This window comes from Trichechus manatus, unplaced genomic scaffold, assembly GCF_000243295.1.
Source record: "Trichechus manatus latirostris isolate Lorelei unplaced genomic scaffold, TriManLat1.0 scaffold00059, whole genome shotgun sequence".
In the NCBI taxonomy this organism is placed as follows: Eukaryota; Metazoa; Chordata; class Mammalia; order Sirenia; family Trichechidae; genus Trichechus; species Trichechus manatus.
This window is the reverse complement of record NW_004443995.1, coordinates 9,914,900-9,937,957: the sequence shown is the minus strand read 5'-3', so window position 1 is coordinate 9,937,957 and position 23,058 is coordinate 9,914,900. Positions and strand designations below refer to the sequence as shown.

The 23,058-nt window shown below is 39.5% G+C and overlaps 1 protein-coding gene across 1 annotated transcript in view; it reads left to right on the top strand.

Moving 5' to 3' along the window:
* The window catches only part of ARHGAP10 (Rho GTPase activating protein 10), a 389,415-nt gene that overhangs the window by 172,517 nt on the left and 193,840 nt on the right, over positions 1-23,058 (top strand). The window contains exons 11-13 of the mRNA XM_004378836.2: positions 3,066-3,147; positions 5,734-5,776; positions 7,622-7,687. Of these exons, the coding sequence (XP_004378893.1) occupies positions 3,066-3,147; positions 5,734-5,776; positions 7,622-7,687 (191 nt within the window). The remainder of the gene's footprint in view (positions 1-3,065; positions 3,148-5,733; positions 5,777-7,621; positions 7,688-23,058) is intronic.

Here is a 23,058-nt window from a genome sequence, read left to right as displayed (position 1 = left end):
TGTTTTCCATGTTGCAAGGATGTGATTTTTTTGGGGCCAAAGGGTGGAATGTCATGGTTTGAATTATGTCCCCCCAAAAATGTGTATATCAGTTTGGCTGGGCCATGATTCCTGGTACTGTGTGATTTTCCTGTATGTTGTAAATCCTGCCTCTATGATGGCAGTTGTGTTAGTAAGGCAGGACTGGATCTACAAGACTGGATTGTGTTCTGAGGCAATCTCTTGAGATATAAACGAGAGAAGTGAGCAGAGAGACAGGGGGACCTCATACCATCAAGAAAGCAGTGCCAGGAGCAGAGTGCGTCCTTTGGACTGGGGTCCCTGCGCCGAGAAGCTCCTAGTCCAGGGGAACACTGAAGAGAAGAAGGCCGACAGAGAGAAAAAGCCTTCCCCTGGAGCTGACACCCTGCATTTGGACTTTTAGCCTACTTTGATTGTGAGGAAATAAAATTCTCTTCGTTAAAACCATCCAGTTGTGGTATTTCTGTTATGGCAGCACTAGCTGACTAAGACAATGCCCAATGAGGCCTTGTCTGGCTGGGCCAGCTTCCTAATGTGCCATTGTCCAATCGCTTCTATAGGCCCAGTTATGAGGCTGATTTTAGTTCCTCCAAGGTGTGCTCTTTTGTTCCTATGAGCCTTCTCTGCCTACAAGACTACTCTGGCTCTGTTCCTCTGACCTGGCTGATGCATCCTTACATTCTCTGTTGAAACATCCCCTTCCCCAGAGAAACCCACCTTCCAGGGTTAGGTCAGGCCTTCCTGTTACAGACTCCCATCACACCCTGAAATGTGGAAGTTGCCAACTGAGACTGGCAGCTGCATTAGCCCACAGACGAGTCTTCTTGACCACAGTGATTTAACATATTATACTTGGATATACATCTTCTGATTGTTATTGTCCTCATTGCTCCCTTTTTCCCATAGGTAGCTGGCTTCACTCATTTAGAGTTCTCTGTATGACTCTTGATTGTACTGTGTACAATTGTAATTAATCAGCTGTTTGTAATTTGTTTAACTCTTGCTTTTTCTGAGAGACAGTAAGCTCTCTGTGGGCTGCCTGCCCAGCCCAGTCAGTGCTTGGCACATGGTAGGTGTTCAATAAATACTAACCCTGTGGTACAAGGTCTAAAGCATAGTAGACAGTCACCCAACACTTACTGAACTGAATATTTGTAAACCCTGAGTGTTTCCTCCCGTGACAGAGGTTGGCGTTTTGTCCTTGCATCTCATTTTCTCTGCTGGTTTTGCCATTCCTGGATTAGAAAAGCTGTCAACTTTTCATTATGCGTTTGATAATAACATCTTCCCTGACATTTTATAGAGCCTTGGTGGCGCAGTGGTTAAGAGCTGGGCTGTTAACCAAAAGGTTGGCAGTTCGAATCCACCAGCTGCTCCTTGGAAACCCTATGGGGCAGTTCTACTCTGTCCTATAGAGTCGCTATGAGTCGGAATCGACTCGACGGCAACATTTTATGCTTTTGCGGTTTAATTACATATTATTTTCTTGTTAGGTGCCATCAAGTTGATTTCGACTCATAGTGACCCCATGTGATAGAGTAGAACTGCCATAGGGTTTCCTTGGCTGTAATCATTATGGGAGCAGATCACCAGGTCATTTCTGCCATGGAGCTGCTGGTGGGTTCCAACGACCAACCTTTCAGTTAGCAGTCTAGTGCTTAACCACTGTGCCACCAGGGCTCCTTAGTTACATATTAAATGTTTAAATAAATACAGGTTTAGGGAGATCTTTAGATATTTTTTTCTTCGTTACAAGAATGGAGCATTCTTCAAGACCTGAGACCCCTTGTGTAAATGTTGTTATCACTTAACTGATGTTAAGTGCCATCTGAAGTTTTCCCTCACAATTGTATTTAAGTCCCCTGAGCTCAGTGTGGGTTACTAAGAATAAGGGCCAAAATCTTTATGTCCCAGGCAAGGAACACTTTAAAACAGTTTGGTTGTCTGGGCGTCTTGCCTTGATTCTTGCTCCAAAAGGATGCTGTGAGCAGCAGAGCGAGAGGAAGTGGGACCTTCATTCTCAGCTCTGCAGTGCCAAGGGAGTGGTAAAGCCAGGGGCAATGTGACAACATTTAAAGTAGACGATAAAGAGCCATTTTGCTGTTCAGGAGTGGGTTGGGGATTATTGGTGGCTTCTCCCGTCTCCCCTCACAAATTTTGTAATCTGGGGAAAATGGTTGTAGATGACAGCATATCAGTTGCAGTTTGCATTATAGTTATTTTTCTGTGATCTTTAAGCAAATAGTTTATCCTCTTAGGCTTTATAACCTTCATATGGGGAGAAAGCAGAATGTCTGTGGGAGTGAGTGTTGGGAGGACTGTTTGCTTATTCATATTTGGCACAGTGCTTTTGGAGATTCAAAGTGCTTTATAAGACTTGCGATTATTGAATTATAGTCAATTCTTACAGCTTGCTTTCGTTGGAAAAGATTATCCAATAGTTAAAAAGGGCGTGAAATGCTATTACAGGAGTGATGACTTTCAAAAGTGTATTCAGGATCAAAAGGAAATTAGTATTTGGTTTCCATTTCGACCGTCTATTTTCGTTTCCAGTTTTCTCTGTTTTCGGAGCATCAACATTACCTTTTAATTCCTTGCCAAAAAATTTTATTTTCTGATACCTTTGATCAAATATACAAAAGTTGTTTCACTTGAGAAGCCATCCACAGCTGAAGTGGAATTATTTGTGGCTTTTCTACCCAATATTCTTTCCCAGTATTAAGACTTTTCAGGCAAAAATCTCTAAAGTATGAATAAACTGAGCTGAGAAATACTGACATTTGGTCCTTAGGACTGACTAACAGGGCTTGAAGATAATGGGAAGGCGGTACACCAGATAGTTAACAGTGCTGTCATCTCAGAAGTGGAATTGGGGTGGGGGAGATTACTTTCCATTTTTATTCTGTACATGGCGGATAACAATAAGCGTACATTTCTTTTTTAAACAAAAACTTCATCGTCACAATAGAACCTTGTGAGGTAAAAAAAGAAGGTTTTGTTGTTAGTGGCCAAGGGTAACCTGATATGTTCCTGGTGTTTTTCAGGCCTGGTGTTTCTTTGACCATGCAGGCGTTTTCGGAAGAGGAAAGGAAGCAGTGGTTGGAAGCGCTGGGTGGAAAAGAAGCTGTAAGAATAATCAATGGTTGTGTTTTTATTTTAAATCCTTTAGAGTTTACTTGTATTTATTTTTATGTTTTTTTTTTATGATATTTGAAAATATTCCTGCTGAAACTGCTGTTAGAATTCGTCTCGGAAGTATTCAGTATTCAGCAGTACACGTAAGACTGGTGTATCATTAATTGTTAGTTCTGATTTTTCTTGACTCTGCCACTCTGATTTGCTTTGAGGAAGTCATCTAAATTCTCAATTTCTTCTTTCCTACCTGACAGTATTTTGGGTGATGAACAGTAAATGCTTGCAATGCATTTTGACTTCAATGGAGATGGAGGTGGTGCAGGCAGTAGTATAAGTGACTGCTGCTCTTATTTTGCTATATTTAACAATCTATGGTTTGGTCTGATGGCTTACAGTATGCAATATTATATAGCCATTGTGAATGGGTTTCTATTCAGATTGGTTTGAAGAATAAATTAAAGGCAGTGATAAAGATGTAGAGGCACAGGAATGCAGTCTTTTTGCCACTTTATTCAAGCATTACTTTCATTTTGGTGGTTTAGTGGTCTTTGCTGTGAGCAAAAATCCTGACAACTGGACCAGTAAGTAACATCATGATAAATGGAGAAAATATTGAAGTTGTCAAGGATTTCAGTTTACTTGAATCCACAATCAATGCCCTTGGAAGCAACAGTCAAGAAATCAAGTGCCGTATTTGCCATTGGGCAAATCTGCTACAAAAGACCCCACTAAAGTATTAAAAAGCAAAGAGGTTACTTTGAGGACTAAGATGTACCTGACCCAAGCCGTAGTATTTTCAGTCGCCTCATAAGCATGCGAAAGCTGGACAGTGAATAAGGAAGACCGAAGAAGAATTGATGCCTTTGAATTATGGTGTTGGCGAAGAATGTTGAATATACCGTGGATTGCCAGAAGAATGAACAGATCTGTCTTGGAATAAGTACAGACAGAATGCTGTACTTAGAAGTGAAGATGGCGAGACTTCGTCTCATTTACTTTGGACGTGTTATCGGGGGGACCAGTCGCTGAAGAAGGACATCAGGCTTAGTAAAGTAGAGGGTCAGCCAAAAAGAGGAAGGTGCTCAAGGAGATAGATTAACACAGTGGCTGCAACATTGGGCTCAAACATAGCAATGATTGTGAAGATGGCAAAGATTGGGTCAGTATTTCATTCTGTTGTAAATAGGGTCGCTGTGAGTTGGAACTGACTCAACAGCACCTAATGTAACAACAACAAAATGGCCTTTGAGAGTTGAGAATTTGGCAGATCATGTATTCAGTTAAGATTTAGTGAAGATGATTATAGAAAACACCATAGTAACCAATTTAAAGAAACTCTGCTTAAAATATTAAGACTAAATAAACTGCCTGTTAGGTAGCTGGTGGGTTTCTCTAGAAAGCATTTGACATTTCAACGGGGTTTAGAAAAAGGACATGGTTTGAAAAGCAGAAGAGGGTCACATACGGTAAAAAGAGAGCGGTGTCATAATAGAGCTTATGAAATGGCCAAAAGATAATGCTATCTGATTATAACAGAGAGCTCATTAGTCAGAGTATAGGAAATGGTGGGCAAGGAATCTAGGCAGCAATGCATATTACCAATTTGATGTGGTACTTGAAAAATGAAAACCCAAATTATATCTTTTTAACATACATGCTATATATGAGAATGTATCACCCTTGGGGAGAAAAGTAGTAATCAGATTTGTATGTCCCCTTCTGATATTTGAGCTTCATTTAGCCTATTTAGTTTTATTGCGTCCTTTTATTAATTTGTCCTTGAAATTTTTAGCTGAGAGTCAAAAGTACTTACAGCACCGATGGTTACTAAAATCCAAAACCGGTTATACTAATCCTCTGTAGTAACAACAATGCACCAAGACATATCTCTCCAGAGATTTAAGAAGTACTTAGGAAAGTGGGTTTGCATAGCAAAAAGATCACATGACCAAGTCATTGAGAAGTCTGTTGCCAATGTCAGTGTGACCTTAAAGACACATATATACCTCCTCCCGTTTAAAGTAGAAAGCAAGTGATTAGCTCAGAGATACACAGACAAAAGCAAGTCTTCACAAGGAAAATATTCTGCTGTATATTTATATGGGGACACTTAAAGTACTGTGTATTTCTTGCCTTCCAGATGTTGGGTCAGCGCTAGAATCATCACCTTGGTGTTTCAGATGTAGTTATTTAAGCTATGGGCAGGGGTCATCTCTTTCTCAGGTAAATAGGAAATTCTTGGAATAATGGTGAAAAAATGAGCTCTATCTTATTAGTTACAATGCAGCAATTTCTTTGTCATTGTGCTGGGGATTTAATAACACCGAAGAACCAGGAAAAACGATGGCCCCTTCATCTCGTTTTGCTACTTTGGTACACCTCAGCAGAGATGAGAGACAAAGTAGACTCAGAGATATCTCCATTTGTTATTTATCTTTGCATCCAGGAGCAGCATAGCATGTAATTAATACCAAGTTTATGAAAATGGATTTTTTGCATGGTCCTAGGTGTGCCTACTTGAATTATTTTTACTGACTTGGTAAAAATGTTAAATTTTCCCTTTCTCTCTTTTACTAGCTGTTCCATAGTTTTAATAGAGCTATCCCAAGACACGAAGGAAGTAAGTACTAATTTATAAAATGACAGTCATCTTTTTTTTTGAGTTACTGTATGCTCATTACTGATGTCACACTGTTGCTGGCTGCACCCTCTCTGCTCTCTCTAGTCCTCTGATGATTATATGTATTCTGTCTTAGCCACTGGGAACCTGCACAGATTTTCCTGTATTGCTATAACTATCATTGATCTTTCCCATCTGTAAGCTTTTTCAGTCAGTATTTTCTCTATAATTCACTTCGATATTTATTTGTAAAGCCTTAAATGATCACAGAAGAGTTTCAGGTTGCAGCCTTCAACTTCCTGTCTAAGTTGTAAGCCCCCGTGGGTATCGACTGTTTATCAGCCTTCCCCCTTAATATCTTTATAGTCTTTGAGTATGGACTATACACAACTTACAGCCAAACATATTAAAATACTCTAGCAGAATGCCCTTCACATACATCGTATGCACTAAAGGAAAATGAAGTACTACCTTCTTTTGTAACCAGGATTTATAGGGAGATAAAACAAAAATGTGATGATTTGTTGGATTCTTTACAAACTTAATTTTGATGTTTTGGGTGGAAATTAAAGCTACATTTATCACATGTCCACAGTTTGAAAACATGATATCATATAACACATTTCATAATTATTGTGATGTGTAAATCACTTGACTAGTGGTTGAATAAAAGGTGTTTCCTCTAGCCTGACACTGGAAATTGACGGGGTGCTACAAAAGGGTGGCAAAACCACTGAAATATCTTTCTCCTTCCCCTTTTCCCTCTGCTTTCTTTTTCCTTCCTTCCTTTTTCTTTTCTTTCCCTCCTTTCCTCTTTCCCTCTTTCCTCCTTTCTTATTTCTTTATGGAGAAATTAAAATAGGCCTTTTGGGGAAGAACAGTTTTGCTAAGCTCCCAGAAATATTTACGTTTTATAAAACTTGTGAATAGTAGAACCTTGAACAGTAAACCATGGCTCAATTTTCCTCATTAAAATTTTCCTCTAGCTTGGTGCTATGGAAAACCTGCAAAGTTTATATTCACGGATTGTTCATGTTATTCCTGCTGAGAGCCAAAGGTTATATTACTGATCTCTAGGTTCTAAATGGAGGGACTAAGGATACTCACTCTCCTAATTTAATTTTTGAAATGTCAATTGTCTTTTATTAAGATACACAAATGTGCCAGCCTAATCATAGGCAAGCCTCTATACTAGGAAAATTATGAAATTATATTTTCAAAATAGTCTGTTCTACTACATGAATCATCTGTTTTAAATTCATTATGAAAACAGTAAAATATTATTTTGAAAGCTTAGAACATGGTATAAAATATGAAAATTTTAATTCAATCTTATTGCCCAAGTAATATATTTAAAAAGCTCTTCTTAGAAAAAATTCTTCTAGGTTTTCAAAAAAGAAAGTTTTACGTTCTGTCTCAGACTTTCAAGTAATTTAAGAACCTTCATTCGTTTGTGTGTGTGTACATATCATTTTTTTTAAACCAAGTTGCTGTTGGAATGCTTGGCAAAAGTTTCTAGAAAGCGTCCTCTAAAGTTTTGTATCACTTTCTTCTTCACTGTTTAAAATAAGTTATATTTATTAATTGAAAAACATTTTAAAATATAAATTTAATTATAAATTATTGGTAATAGATGTCATGATATCCTAGCAACTACTTAGTCTAAATATATGAAATACCCATTTACATCATTTAAGCAGGGAATACGCGGACTTTAGCTTTTTTTTTCTTCTTCTAAATGTGAACTAAAAATTAGAATTTGAAGATTCCCCCCACCGCCCCGTAACGAGGAGAAATGTAGTAACTAATTGTGCCCTTAACACTTTCTAACTGTATTTCTTTTAGGTGCACAGTTGGATAAGATGGGATTCACAATTCTCAGAAAATGCATCAATGCTGTTGAAACGCGAGGTAACGTGATTGTCTGAATCATTTTATTCATGAAACGCTATAGGTATGTAAAATCTAAAAGTCATTTAAAATGCTCATTTCATGGCTGAGTGTTGTAGAGTGAGACATTGACACAAAGAGCACATTCCAGGTGTCGGATGACCAGTTTGTTCATTTCCTTTGACACACCCTCCTCTATATTAAAGTGTGAGGTCACTGCTGAAGTGGGAATCATTAGAAGAATCAGCAGTGTTGGGAAACTAATATTCACCACTTTTTTTGTTCTGACACTAGTAAGATATTCTCCATCCTCCATGGTCTTCTGGGCCCCCATTAAAAAAAAAAATCAACTTTCTTATAGTATAATTTACAGATAGTAAATTTACTAATTTGAAGTGTATAAATTGATGAGTTTTGACAAGTGTATGCAGTTATGTAACTACCCCCACAACCATAGAGGATTTCTGTCTCCCCCAAAAGTTCCTTTGTGCCCCTTTGCAGTCAACGTCCACTTCTTCCCCTCTCAGCCCTTGGCAACCCTTGAGCTGCTTTTTTATCACTTTGATGTTAGGTGCCGTTGAATCAGTTCCGACTCATAGCAACCTTATAGAACAGAGTAGGAGCTGCTGGTGGATTTGAACTGCTGACCTTCTGGTTAGCAGCCGTGCTCTTAACAACTACACCACCAGGGCTTCTTTATCACTTAGTTTTGCCTTTTTTAGCATTTCATATAAATGGAATCATGTGTCTGCCTTTGTTATTTAGCATAATGCTTTTGAGATTTATCATGTGGTTGGGTGTATCCTTAGCTCATTTATTTTTTCTTTCACAAGCTTTATTTGAAATGAGGTGTGACAACTAAAATAATTATCAAATTTTTGGAAATTAATATTTAGCACAATCAGAGAGATGTTTCTAAACTGTGTGAAGGACCAAAAACATCTGTCAGATATTATCTTCTACAAATTGAAGTTTATACTCTACAAAATCAGTTTCCCAGTGAATTTAGACAAGAAACATTTGTGCATACCTCTAAATTGTCTTAGCATTTGTGAATGCAAGTTGAGAAAAATATTGTATTTCAGGAGCAATATAAAAATAATATTTTGAAAACAACAAGTAACTTTCCAGTACTTGCACTCTACAGGTAGTTCCTGACTTACGACGTATTTGAGTTATGACGAACCACACTTAGACTGTCCTTTTTTGTGTTTTTGTGCATCTTATTGTTATTACATCTTCCAGGGAGGAAGTTATGGGAAAATGCATGCAGGGGATATGGAAAAAATTCCTGATTTATAGGAACTCTCTCTAAGCCTTTGATCAGGATAATATGATGGAAGAGATCAGTGGAAAAGTTGTCCATATGGCAAGCGCACTAAATTTAGAACGTGATATTGCTGATGTGGAACATCCCGTAGATCATGAAGAAGAGGAATTGACGAATCAGGACTTAATGGATTTTGAAGAGGAAAAAAATGCTGAAGAAGAAAGAAATAATGAGGAAGAGGAAGAAGAGAAGTTGTCAAAAAATTTTACAGTGAAAGGATTAGCTGGAGTTTTTGCTAAACTAAGTCAGAGGCTTCTGTTGCTTGAAAACCCGGACCCAAGAAATGCTAAACGCTGGTCACTGTGCTAATGTTGATAGGCAGATTTGGGAAGCAGTGAGATGTTACCGTGAAATATATGAAGAAAAAAAGAAAAGGACCCTACAGACCACTCTCACTATCCTTTGGTAGGGATAACCCAGATGATCTAGAACCTTTCACAAGTGGAGTTATTACTGCCACTGACAAAATGCCAATGTTCTCCAACTGTTCTTCATTGTTGGAGTAAATTTTTATGATTTGTGTATTTTTTTATGTATGTATGTATTAAAATATATCTGTACATTTATATGTAGTGTTTCCAGTCCCCAAAGACAAATATTGAATTTATAAAGATACTGATAATAAAAGGCAATAATAATGAAAACTAAAAAAAAAAAAAAGGTATTCGACCTACATTAGAACCCACTTACGACAGAGTTGTCGGAACAAAAGTACCCGTATACTATAACATCATATTCAGAATGTCGTATAGTTGGCATTTCTTTTTATTGCTAGGTTGTATTCTATTATATGCTGTCTTATTTTCCTAGTGCCACTGTAACAGAAGTATCATAAGTGGATGACTTTTAAAGAATAGAAATTTATTTTATCACCGTTTAGGAGGCTAGCAGTCTGAATTCAGGGCACCAGCTATAGGGGAGGGTACTTTCTCTTTTGTTTTGGGGGAAGAGCCTTGTCTCAGCTTCCGTAACCCCATGTTGTTTGGTTCCTTGGCAGTCTTCATGTGGCCTCTCTCATCCCCCCATTTATGCTTGTTTGTCTCTGTGTTTAGGCTGCTCTTTGCATCACTCAGCATTTCTTAGGTTTAGGACACACCCCACACAGATACGGCCCCATTAATGTAACAAAGAAAACCCTATTTTCAAATAGGATTACATCAACAGATAAAGGGTCAGGACTCCAGCACATTTTTGGGGGACACAATTCAATCTATAACATATGGATATCCTGCGATTTGTTTATCCATTCACCGATTGATAGGTATTTGTGTTGTTTCCATTTTAAATTTAAGGAAAGCCAATCCCTTCCCCTGAGCAAAAGTACAAAGGCTTTTTCTTTGTGTTCCCTAAGAAAAAACAGGGTCCGTGCACTTTGTAGCCAACCTGGGAGATTTTGGAGGAACCAACTATTGGACATTATAAAACAGGCTATTCCTAATGGTTGAAGTTCTCTTTGTTTAATGACCCTGTGAAGTATGGATAAATTGAATATTTAATTCACTTTCATATATTGTATATCCTAGTCCTACTGTGGATGACTTAATGGGATGAAGCACTGCATTCACATTTTCTGTCAAAACAAGGTCTTTGTTATAAAGCCAAGACTGCCATCTGTGAAATTGAAGTGCTGGATAACAGATGAATATGAGCTGTTTTATGATTTGCGGATTTGCCCATTAATAATAAAAGCCCACACCACAGAAAGCCTTTTCTCCCACACTCTCTCACAGTGGCAATTCAGGCTGACAGATTTTCATTCATTTCAACCTGCACTGAAGTTGAGCCGACAAATTTCTTCCTTTTCCAAGTGCTTCAAAAATTTTTGTAATGTAGAAGAAATACTGTAATTTTTATGTCTCTCACTTCAACATTTATGGTCTGTTTTTCCTGGGTTTTTTAAGTTAGGAGCCTTAATGGTATCATTTGCATGCTTATTATTCTGATAAATTCTTTCCCAAAAGGATATAATTTGTACACCCTTGCTTCTGCCTGAATCAGATAAAATTCTATCTAGACGGTTTTCTGGTTGGTATGTGTAGTTGTATGGATTGTTATGTGCATTGAATGGAATGGCTGTATGCAATCTGCATGTGTTGAATGCATTTTTGTTATGAATATATAATGTTTTTAACAGAAGAATGAGTCTAGATAATTTAATTTAGATTTTCCTATTTAAAAATAAAAACAAAAAGCACGTGTTTTCCTTTTCCAGTCTTGTGATTCCAAAGGTCTTCCATTACTGAAATCTTTTGTTTTCAATAGACTAATAATAGAGTTAAAAAGAATCAAGGGTCAGATCATATTATTAAAAATAATGAGTGACATAGAATTCCTTAGGTGTTTATCCTAAATTTGGAAATTTCTTCAAGGAATATTTTTCTTAATGATTTCTCCCAAGTCTACTATTGTGAGTATTGATTTTTTTAATACTGTAGTTGGTCTTGCCTCACTTTTTTTTATCAGTCAAGATAAAGCTAATTTAGGTTTCTGTAATAAGAAAATCCCAAATCTTAGAAATAAGTCCCAACACTTATTTCCTATTCATCAGGCATTGGTCTGAGGGCTTTACTCATTATTCAGATACCGTTTAAAGGCTTCTGGTTGTCATGCCAGGGGGAAGGAGACCTCTGGGGGGCCTTGGCCCAGAAAGTAGATGCTGTGGCCTTGAAAGGAGTTATATTTGCTCCAAACTGATTGGCTAGAAGTAGTCACATGGCTCCACTCAACCTAAGCGTCCAGGAAGCACAACCCTATCATGTGCCTGCAGGACAGGTAGAGAGCTGGAAGTATTTGATAAATAACACTAATGACTAGCCTGTCCTTCTTGTGTCTACATGCCTAATGATTAGCGGCCTTTAATGAGATCTGATTGCATAATAGCTTCTAACCACTGTTTTCAGTGTTAAAAATATCACTATAACTGTGTGATAACTACCATTTCATACATTTTGGTTCAAGCAGTTAGCTCACCTTTTTCCTATCATGTTAATTTTTTTCCAGTAATAGTTGGCATTTTTATTATCAACCTTATTTGTGACATCTCTGAAATATCTGCAAAGCATCAGATAAATGTCTAAAATTTACTGTATTCCTCAGTACCCTAAGAAAAGATAACATCTTTTTGGTGTACTAACATAGGCTTATCTTAGCCTGGGACTGTTTAGCAGTTACTCTTTCAGTGCAGTATCAGCATCAGTGAACTAATCATATTTTCTCATTTCCAAAGAGTTATTTGTTCATGAAGTGAGGGAACCTGGAGGAGTCAGATCAACTGAAGTTTTATTTATTTAACAAATATTTGTTAATGGTATGTGTCAGCTCACAGTAGATTTAGGCCGTCTGAATGCCATTAGCACATTATTGCTTATGTATACCAAGTGAAGGGCCTCCTAAGGCAGTTGTTCCCAAACTGTGCTGCACGTTGGAATCACCTGGGTGTCTTTAAAAAGTACTGATGCTTGGCTCTCACCCCCGGTCACTCTGACTTGATTGCTATTTTGTGTGACCTGGAAACTGGGATTTGTAAACTCCCCAGGTGATTCTAATATGTAGCAAAGTTTCAGTACCTGGTGGCATAGTGGTTAACAGCTCAGCTGCTAACCAAAAGATCGGCAGTTCGAGTCCACCAGCTGCTCCTTGGAAACCCTATGGGGAAGTTCTACTGTGTCCTATAGGGTCGCTATGAGTCAGAATCAACAGCAACGGGTTTTTTGGTTTGGTCCTAAGGAAGGAGCCCTGGTGGTGCAGTAGTTGAGAGCTCGGCTGCTAACCAAAAGGTCGGCAGTTTGAATCCACCCTTCCAATCTTTGGAAACCCTCTGTCCTATAGGGTCCTTATGAGTCAAAATCAACTTGACAGCAGTGGGTTTGGTTTTTTGGTGGGTCCTAAGGAAAGAGTCCTGGTGACGTAGTGGTGGTAATTGATGGACTGCTAACTGAAAAGTTCGCAGTTTGAGCCCACCGGCTGCTCCTCGGGAGAAAGATGTGGCAGTCTGCTTCTGTAAAGAGTTACAGCCTTGGAAACCCTATGGGACAGTTCTCTGTCCTACAGGGTCACTGTGAATCAGAATAGACTTGATGGCAGTGGGTTTGGTTTGGTTTTGGCCCTAAGAAAAAGGACCCCTGGTGGTGCAGTGGTTACATGCTAACCTAAAGGTCGGTGGTTCAAACCCACCAGCCGCTATGTGGGAGAACAATGTGGCAGTCTGTTTCTGTAAAGATTACAGCCTAGAAGACCCTATGGGGCAGTTCTACTCTGTCCTCTAGGGTACTATGAGTCAGAATTGACTAAACATAACAGGTTTTGGTTTGGGTCCTAAGGAAGAATTGCTTTGTATTAGAGAAATGAGATACACATTTGTTATCCTCATGTGTATCGTATCATGAAGGTCACTTGAGGGAGCTTTTCTCTTCTTGGCAAAAATAACCCAACCTAAACCCAAACAAACAAAATAGGAAAGTTTCAGAGAAAATAGCACAATGTTCTTTTCCTTCCCTAAATAACAGATCACTTATTACGGTTGAACCTTACTTCTGATCTGAAGCTGGTCAGTTAACCAGTATTTATTGAGCAGTCACAGGAGTACATAGCCTTACTCTAGGTCTCTGCAATACATATTAAAGGTTGGTGATATAAAATTCGTGACCCATTAACGGAGATAAAACAGAGATTTGTGAGCAGTTACATTTAATAAAAGTGTTGTAAGTTTTCTGATTAAGAAAATTTGGATATATGTGGATGGATTGGAAAGTACTTGATTTTAGTTGAGGATTGCCTTCCTTAAAGGACGGGAAGGTATATTTTGGCATGTAGCAAAACCTCAGGAAAGATCTGGAGGCAAGAGGAGAATGGCCTTTTTGTGACTGGATAGGAAGCGTGAAGAAACGGAGTGAAAATAGGTACTTGGGCATTTGTGTTTAATTGTGAAGGAAATGGGTACCTATGAGAGGTTGGTAGATAGCAAAGTAAAATGGTACGTGTGAAAGCTAGGATTAGTAGCCATATGTGGAATGATTTAATGTGAAAGAATCAGAATTCTGCCTAGGTTGGAGTATTTCATAAATGAGGTAACTGATTCTGGATAGTAGATCTGGCAGTGGGGTCAGATAGCATAGATATGTTTGAGCGATTATGCAGAAGTAGTAGTCACATTTAGCAGCTGGTTGTACATAAAGGAAGAATTCTGCAAGTCATATCACCTTCAGCTTTTATTTTGGCAAACAAAGAGTATATTGGAAAAACTCAAGTCCATTGCAGACCTGATGACATAATCAGGATCACCAAACCAAAAAAACTCTTTGCCGTCGAGTCGATTTTGATTCATGGAGACCCTATAGGACAGAGTAGAACTGTTCCATAGGGTTTCCTAGGCTCTAATATTTATGGAAGCAGACTGCCACATCTTTCTCCCACAGAACAGCTGGTGGGTTCAAACTGCAGACCTTTTGATTAGCAGTTGAGTGCTCGACCACTGTGCTACAGGGCTCCTAGGATCACCAAAGGAGCTTCTTAAAAATGCAGATTCCTGGGCTAAATCCAGGCTTATTGAATGAGAGCTAAAGACTGGGACTCTACTTAGACAGTGAGCATTCCAACATGACTAGAGCAGTCAGGTGGAGGGAGGGATTTTCTGATAGTCTGCTTTTATGCGATAGAGGAAGCCACCAGGGACTTTCCAAGGGAGCAGGGTTTATCAGGGCTCTGGGTAATAGATTCATATAGCTTTTGGGATTGTGAGAGAGCAGAGTGGATGTAGAGTAGAACCTACATCCTAAAATGTGAAGTTTAGAGAAGAAATAACAAAACAGCTACAAGTGGCCATATTTCAGTGTGTCAGAAACCTAACCAGTTGCCATGGAGTCGATTCTGACTCATGGCGAGACTCCATGTATTTCAGAGTGGAACTGTCCTCCATAGGGTTTTCATGGCTATGACCTTTCAGAAGTGGATCACCAGGACTTCCTTCCAAGGTACCTCTGGGTGGGTCTTGAACTGCCAACCTTTCGGTTAATAGCCCAGTGCTTAGCCGCATGTACCACTCAGGGACTCCTGTCAAAAGCCTAGGGCAATGAACATTTCCAGTGCTTTGTAGGTAAATCCAAGGCAGGTTCCAGAGCGTTAATGGCAGCTCTTGTTACTCAGCCAGCTGCTTTGTCTCCAGCCCCTCCTACCTACTCTTTCCTCTCCTATGCCCTCTAATAGTTTGTTCCTTTGTGGGCAGGCACTCCATATTCTCAACTAGTTTTACACAGCCTTTACTTCATTGTCTTGGCTTTGCTGAGAGCAGATGTTGCCGTGAAGCCCTGAAACTGTGGCACCCAGGTTGCGTTCTGTTCCCTGTTGATCTCTGAAAGATGCTCGCAGTGCTCTCCTTTGCCCCTCTGGACCACTGGAAGGTCTTTGGGATCGGCTGCTAACCAAAAGGTTGGCTGTTTGATCTCCCCCACCCCCAGTGGCTCTGCAGAAGAAAGCCCTGGTGATCTGTTTCTGTAAAGGTTATAGCCAGGAAAGCCCTAGGGAGCTCAGTGTTATCCTGTAACACATGGGGTCACCATGAGCACGAGTCAGCTTAACAAAATGGGTCTGGTTTTTTGGTTTTCGACCTTTGAAACACTGCCCACTCAGGGCTTCCCTGATGACTGTTTCTGAGTTCTAAATGAAAAGGAGGAATTGTCCAGGTTGACATATGTGGGATGTTAGAAGGAGGCATTTTAGGCAGAGAAAAGGGTAAGGGTGAAAGTGTGGATGTTTGAAAGACAACGATGCAGCTGGGGCCTAGGAGTGATTAGGCAGGAGAGGAGTGTGTGTGGAAGGCAGGCGCTTGACGACTCCGCTAAAGAGTTCACCTTTCCTTTGGCCGATAAAGGGTTTTCAGATTTAAGCTCCAATGGGATGCAATAAAATAGGCGTTTGGGAAGGATTCTTAACCTCTAAGACCCTTAACTTCTGTAAAAATGGAACTAGGAAGTACATACTATCTACCACCACACAGGTTTGTGAGGATTAAAAGAGCTAATTTTTGTACAGAGTAAATAAACGTATTAATATTCATTAAATGTGTTTCTTCCTTTCCTCTTTTATTCTTTGCCCAAATTGTTTTAATACTGAAATATCCAGGCTCCTTGTTTGACAGTTGTATTGCCTGGTGTTGTTGATTATGTTTCATGTGTATTTATTTTGTTTCTGGAAGTTTACTCTTTGTTTGGGGTGGAGAAAATGTCTTATTTATCCTTTGCTTCTCTCTTGTGATTTCTAAATTTGGTCAGTGCCTTGCACATATAGTAAGCACTCAATAAACAATTGCTTTTTGCTTTTGTATTTAGAGACTTAAATGCTGTGTTGGCAATATGTGTTCCAACAAATTGGAATGAAATTATTGGAAGAACTTATTCTTCTATATGTGGTTAGAATTAGTACTTTCAAATGACACATTCAGGATTGACTTTCATTCCTTTATGAATTTATGTCAGCATTTTTCCAAATCATGAACAATATTTTAGACATATATAGAAGGATACATCACGTTACATGTGAAAGGGTCTTGTAGTTTCAGAGCTTGGAAAGTAGTCACATCATTTCCTCAAGTAAATAACTTGCCTTTCGTCCTCTAAACCATGCCAGTACATGGTCCTTCTCTGAAACTGTGGGGCACCTACTTTTCAGGTGCATGCACTGTAAAATATGCAAAAACAAAGTAAGACTCTTTTGCTTAAAAACATCTTTTACTTGCTATTTTTAAAATAGTCATTGTGGTTTAAAACTAAATTTGTATGCCACTTTTGTTTATAAAGTTTCTCTTAAAAAAATCTTCCATATGTGAATAATTTCAGTATTCACTTTAATTATCTAGAGTATGGCATTAAAATGTTGATCTAGGCAAGCTGTCAGTTATCAAATTCAGCATTGTAACAAGCTGTGAATTCATGGGATAGAAGTAGGAAGTCACATAAAAGATGTGACAGTCTGATTTGTCACATGTAAAAGTGAATTTCTCTTCTTTTGAAAAGCAGAGTCATAGAGCTTTGGAAGATCGTGAAGTTGGCTTGTGGATTCTTCTTCCAGAGCACTTCTGGAGTTGTATGGGCTCTTATGAAGGGCTCTGGTGGACCATTTTAATGTATAGTTTCAGTTTCAGTCTTTAGAGGTGTGTGTGGGAGAGATACCCAAAGTGAACTTGCAACATATTTCACCATGTGTATTAATTATTTAGTGCTGCAATAACAGAAATACACAAGTGGGTGGCTTTAACAAACGGAAATCTATTTTCTCACAGTTTAGGAGGCTAGAAGTCCGAATCCAAGGTATCAGCTCTAGGGGAAGGCTTTCTCTCTCTGTTAGCACTGGAGGAAGGTCCTTGTCTCTTTTGAGCTTCTGCTCCTGAGCAATCTTCATATGGCCTGACATCTCTCTTCTCCCATCTCTGTTTGCTGGCTTGCTTGTTTAACCTTTTATATCTCAAAAGAGACTGACTCAAGACACACCCTACACTAATCCTGCCTCATTAACATAACAAAGACAACCCATTCCCAAAAGGGATTATAGCCACCGGCATCGAGGTTAGGATTTACAGCACATATTTTTGGTGGATAGAATTTAATCTATAACTTTCCATCCTTTGCTCCCTCCCCACCAAATTCATGTACTTGCCACATACAAAACACATTTCTTCATCATCTAAATCAAATATGGATGAGACTTTAGGCGCATTCCATCCTGGGATAAAATTCCTCTTCATCTGTGGACCTGTGAAATCTAGAATACAAGTTAGTGTTTCCAAAGTACAATGGTGGAACAGGCACAAGCTAGATAGGGCCAAAGGGTGGAATGTTATGGATTAAACTGTGTCCACCAGAAATATGTGTTGTAAATCCTAACCTCTATGCCTGTGGTTATAATCCCATTTGGGAATGGATTTTCTTTGCTATGTTAATGAGTCAGGAGTGGTGTAGGGTGTGTCTCGAGTCAGTCTCTTTCGATATATAAAAGAGGTTAAACACACAAGCCAGCAGAGCTGGGGAAAGAGAGATACCAGGCCACATGAAGACTGCTCAGGAGCAGAAGCTCAAGAGACAAGGACCTTCCTCCAGTGCTGACAGAGAGAGAAAGCCTTCCCCTGGAGCTGGCACCTTGAATTTGGACCTCTAGCCTCCTAAACTATGAGAAAATAAATTTCTGTTTGTTAAAGTCACCCACTTGTGGTATTTCTGTTATAGCAGCGCTAGATAACTAAGACACCATGATTGTATATTAATCTTAAATTGCCAAGGGCAAAGTATGTGCAAAATGAAAAAAATCGAGAACAGCTGTCCCTAGGAAGTTTACAGCAAGTAAACTATAGTTTCTCACTCTGTCTGTTATAATCAGAATGGGTGTGAGGTGAGTGTGGGTGGAAATAGCGGACAGTCTTTTGTGGGAGGGAGCTGAAGAGTCTTGTGGTTTCTGCAGAAATGAAAATGCAAGCTTGAAATACTAAACCTAGGCAAGTCAGGACTGAATATTCATTTCCTCTATTTACTCTTATTTTAACAGTTCTAAAAACCTTTCAAATGAATGGTAGAGTTAAATTAATAGGAACAGACACTTCCTATGAAATGCCATTTCCCTAAAAATCCCCTTGCCTACACCCCTAGTCCATGTGGTTTGGAGTTTGGTTTCCTGTTATCCAGTTAAATTTTTTTTTTCCCCTTAGCCCGTGGATCCTCCAGGCTTTATTGTGAGGCTTCTTTTCTCTTTCTAGTCACTTGTGATTTTATCCATTTTTGTCCTCTTTAACACATCCACAGAATAGAAGAAAAGAACATTAATAGGACTTTATAAAATCACTGGAGTCTTTGGGTAGTGCAAAAGCTTAATACACTTGGTTGTTAATTGAAGGGTTGGAGATTCAACTCCACCCCAAGGCACCTTGCAAGAAAGGCCTGGTAACCTGCTTCTGACAAATTAGCCATTAAAAACCCTATGGAACACAGTTCTACTCTGACACACATGGGATTGCTATGAATCAGCATTGACTCGGTGGCAACTGATTTTATAAAATCATTACAAAAAATAATCTTACTCTTGTTTTTAGACAGAAAAAAATGAGTGAAAACTATCTTGCTGCAGAGTGGGCATGCTAGGTTTTGCGTGTTTGTGGCAACTGTTATGGATGAGGTCTGTGGGGTTTAATTGTAATGTTCTGTAGCATAGTGTAACGCACTGTTAGCATAGTGGTGACGAGCTCAAGCTCAAAAGTCAGTCTTATTGGAATCTCAGTTTCACTACTTATTAGCTCTGCAACCATGGCACATTAGTTACTTAACCTCCTCGTGCCTCGATTTCATCACTTGTAAAGCAGGATAACAGTAGTATCTCCTTCATAGGGTTGTTATGAGAATTAAAAGAGAATACCTGGGACGTTGGCACATACTGAGTGCTCTGTCAATGTGAGTTGCTTATTTAGAGAGAAATCCATTAATTGAGGCCAATCATAATGAAGTAGTCTCATATTGATTCAAGACTCTAGGAACACTGAGGAACTTTGTTTAGTTTTTTAATGCCAATTTTCTTTGGAAATAAATCACCTACGTTCACTTTACCTAGTAATTTTATCTGAATCTTCTAATAATCAGCAACATTAACTTGTTTAGGTCTCTACCTCCTGTTCCTCAGTGTCTTGTAGAAATGTTGTTAAGCAGTAAAATGGCCAGAGGGAAATGAAAAGAAGGAAGAGGCTCAGGAAGAACACCGTAGCTTTTAAATTATCTCACACTTTCCCTCAGAAGCAAAAAAATAAAAGGAAAGGGTCATCCAGGGTTGCCTAGAATAGATTTAGTACCTGCTGCTGCAGCTGCTCTGAGGTGGAGAGGCAGATGGCAGCAGTGAGACACTGCTCAGCATTTTCTCATGTTCTCTTTATAGATAAGAGATGAAAAGGAGTCTTGTGAATAGAAGCAGCCAACTTTTCTCTTGAGTTTAGTTTTAGAGTCTCTCTTCTAATTTAATTAAATAAATATTTTGGCACTATTTAACCTTGTGCTATGTGAATGATGAGTTTGAAAATAAAATTTACTTTTATTTAGCTGCCCATTCATTCTAGCTTACCTTAATACTTACCTATTTCTGGCCACATGTGTTTCAGGTGGATTTCAGTCAACACTTTTTGGGTGTTTCCTACTGGGAGGAAAAAATGGTTGAAATATGGTGTCTTAAAGTTATCTAGTGCTGCTATAATAGAAATACCACAAGTGGATGGCTTTAACAAAGAGAAATTTATTTTCTCACAGTCTAGGAGGCTGAAAGTCCAAATTCAGGGTGCCAGCTCCAGGGAAGGCTTTCTGTCTCTGTCAGCTCTGGGAGAAGGACCTTGTCATCAATCTTCCCTTAGTCTAGAAGCTTCTCAGTGCAGGGACCCTGGGTCCAGAGGACACTCTCCATTCCTAGTTCTTCATTCTTGGTGGCACGAAGTCCCTATCCTCTCTGCTCAATTCTCTCTTGTATATCTCAAAAGAGATTGACTCAAGATGCAACCTAATGCTGTAGATTGAGTCCTGCCTCATTAACATAACTGCCTCTAATCCTGCCTCATTAACATCATAGAGGTTAGAATTTGTAAATCATAGGATAATCACATCCGAGGATAGATTGATGGACAGCCATGTAATACTGGAAATCATGGCCTAGCCAGGTTGACACACATTTTTGGGAGGACACAATTCAATCCATGACACATGGTTCCTATTAAAGATTATTTCCGTCTAGTTTCAAGAACTGTGAAGGCTCTGAGATTTATCCTGTGTTCAAGTTAATAAATTATCCTGCCAGTTTCATGTATGCTGGTAGATGACATGAGACTCCTGGATTAGACATGAAGGACAGTTTACTGCCCTCAGTAGCCAGAGTGTTGCATTTTGTACCAGTTCCCTGAACCCCAGTTCCCCTAGGATGATGTAAAGAGGGCCAGATGATGCTTGTACCCACAGTGGGTTGCATTGTAGGAGAAGATCTCTGAGCTTGAGGAACCTCAGTCTTTTATAATGGGCAGTGTCTTAGTTATCTAGTTCTGCTGTAACAGAAATACCACAAGTGGATGGCTTTAACAAAGAGAAATTTATTGTCTCACAGTCTAGTAGGCTACCAGTCCAAATTCAGGGTGTCAGCTCCAGGGGAAGGCATTCTTTCTCTGTTGGCTTTGGAAGAAGGTCCTTTTTGTAAATCTTTCCCTGGACTAGGAGCTTCTCTGCGCAGGAATCCCGAGTCCAAAGGATGTGCTCTGCTTCAGGTGCTTCTTTCTTGGTGGTATGAGGTTCCCCACTCTCTGCTTGCTTCCTTTTCCTTTTATCTCTTGTAAGATAAAAGTTGGTGCAGGTCACACCCCAGGGAAACTCCCTTTACATTGGATCAGGGACATGACCTTAGTAAGGGTGTTACAATCTCACCCTAATCCTCGTTAACATAAAATTACAATCACAAAATGGAGGACAGCCACACAGTACTGGAGATCATGGCCTAACCAAGTTGACACATATTTTTGGGGGACACAACTCAGTCCATGACAGGCAGCAACTATGCCTGCGTTTTGTTCTAGAGGGAGACTCTCTGTCTTCCAAGACTATAAGGAAATGTGTTCTTTGCTCCAAAGGGAGACACTATTTCTGTTTTCCAAGACCGTTTCCTATACAACCATCTTTTAAAAGATACTGGAAGAAAGGGCCTCTTCTTGTAAGACTTGTATAAACGCGAAAAACCAGTGGAGAATCGTCTCCCAACATCTAATGGAGGAGAGACATATACAGGAGTGACTAATCTACAAGGTGGTATATAAATGCCACAGTGCTGGCAGGAGCAAGGTAACAATGGGAATGCTGATGAAGGAGGTATTCATTCCAACTGTGTGGTCAAGAATACCCTGAAAGAAGAGAGAGGCTTTCAGCTGTGATGTATATAAGGAGAAGTATGGGGAGTACAGAGGATGAGAAAGGATATCCCAGACAGAGGGACTATCCTGGGCAAAGGTTTTGGGGTTGGAAAGCACAGGGCTTGTTGGACTAATAATTGTTGCCCCGGGGTGGTGCTAGCAGAGGTGAGTGGGTGAGTGTGATGGGAGAAAAATGCTTTGTGGGCAGTTGAGTGCAGACTGTGGCAGACCCCCAGTGCTGTGCTGTGCGGTTGGCCTCAGTTCTGTGGAGAGTGGTGAGCCTTTGACAGATTTGAGCCAGGGGTGTGTTCAGATCTCTGCGTGGAGTGGAATTATGGGAGTGGAGTTAGGGGAGATGGAAGGCATGATTGCTAGTTGGCTTTTGGAAATAGTTCAGATGAGAGATGATGAAGGTTTAAACTAGGCCATTGACAATGGAAAGATGGGATGGATAGGAAGAGAGACTTGTCCGAAAAACAGAATTTGGTGACCATTTAGATGTAGGAGGTAAGGGAAAAGTCAAAACTGACTCCAGGCTTTCCAGCCAGGCTTAGATGAAGATACCTTTAGCCAAGACAGAGATCACAGAGGAACAGTAGATTTTGGAGGAATGTAGGTTGGTTTTGGATATACTGAATTCAGGGTACCTGCAACATTTCTGTAAGAAATGGAATGAAGGCAAGAGCAGAGATGTTGGATATTGTTTGCAGAGAGACGAAGTTTTGAGTGTCAGAAAAGTCATTCAGGTAGATAGTGAGGCAAGAAGATAATGGGTTAAAGGATAGAGTCCTTGGGGATCCTTGCATTTACGGAAGGGGAGGAAGACAACTAGTGAGACTAGTGAAGGAGATATAAGACAGTCAAAGGAGAAGGAGGAGAAGCAAGAGAGTGTGATGTCAAGGAATCCATGAGAGGGGAGATTGTCTAGGAGGAGGAAGTCAACTGTGTCAAATGCTGTAGAAAGTTCAGAATAGGAGGAGGACCAAGAGACAGCCATTGGGGTTAGTGGTTGGGGAGTCAAGAAGCTGGAGAGTAGCCAGGTTGTGCTGGGAGCTTCTTTTTTTTTTTTTTTCGCCATTTCAAAAATTTTTTTTACATACACATTTAAGTGACATTGACTACGCTCTTCTAATTGTGCTGTTATTCTCACTTAAGATGAAGGCTTAC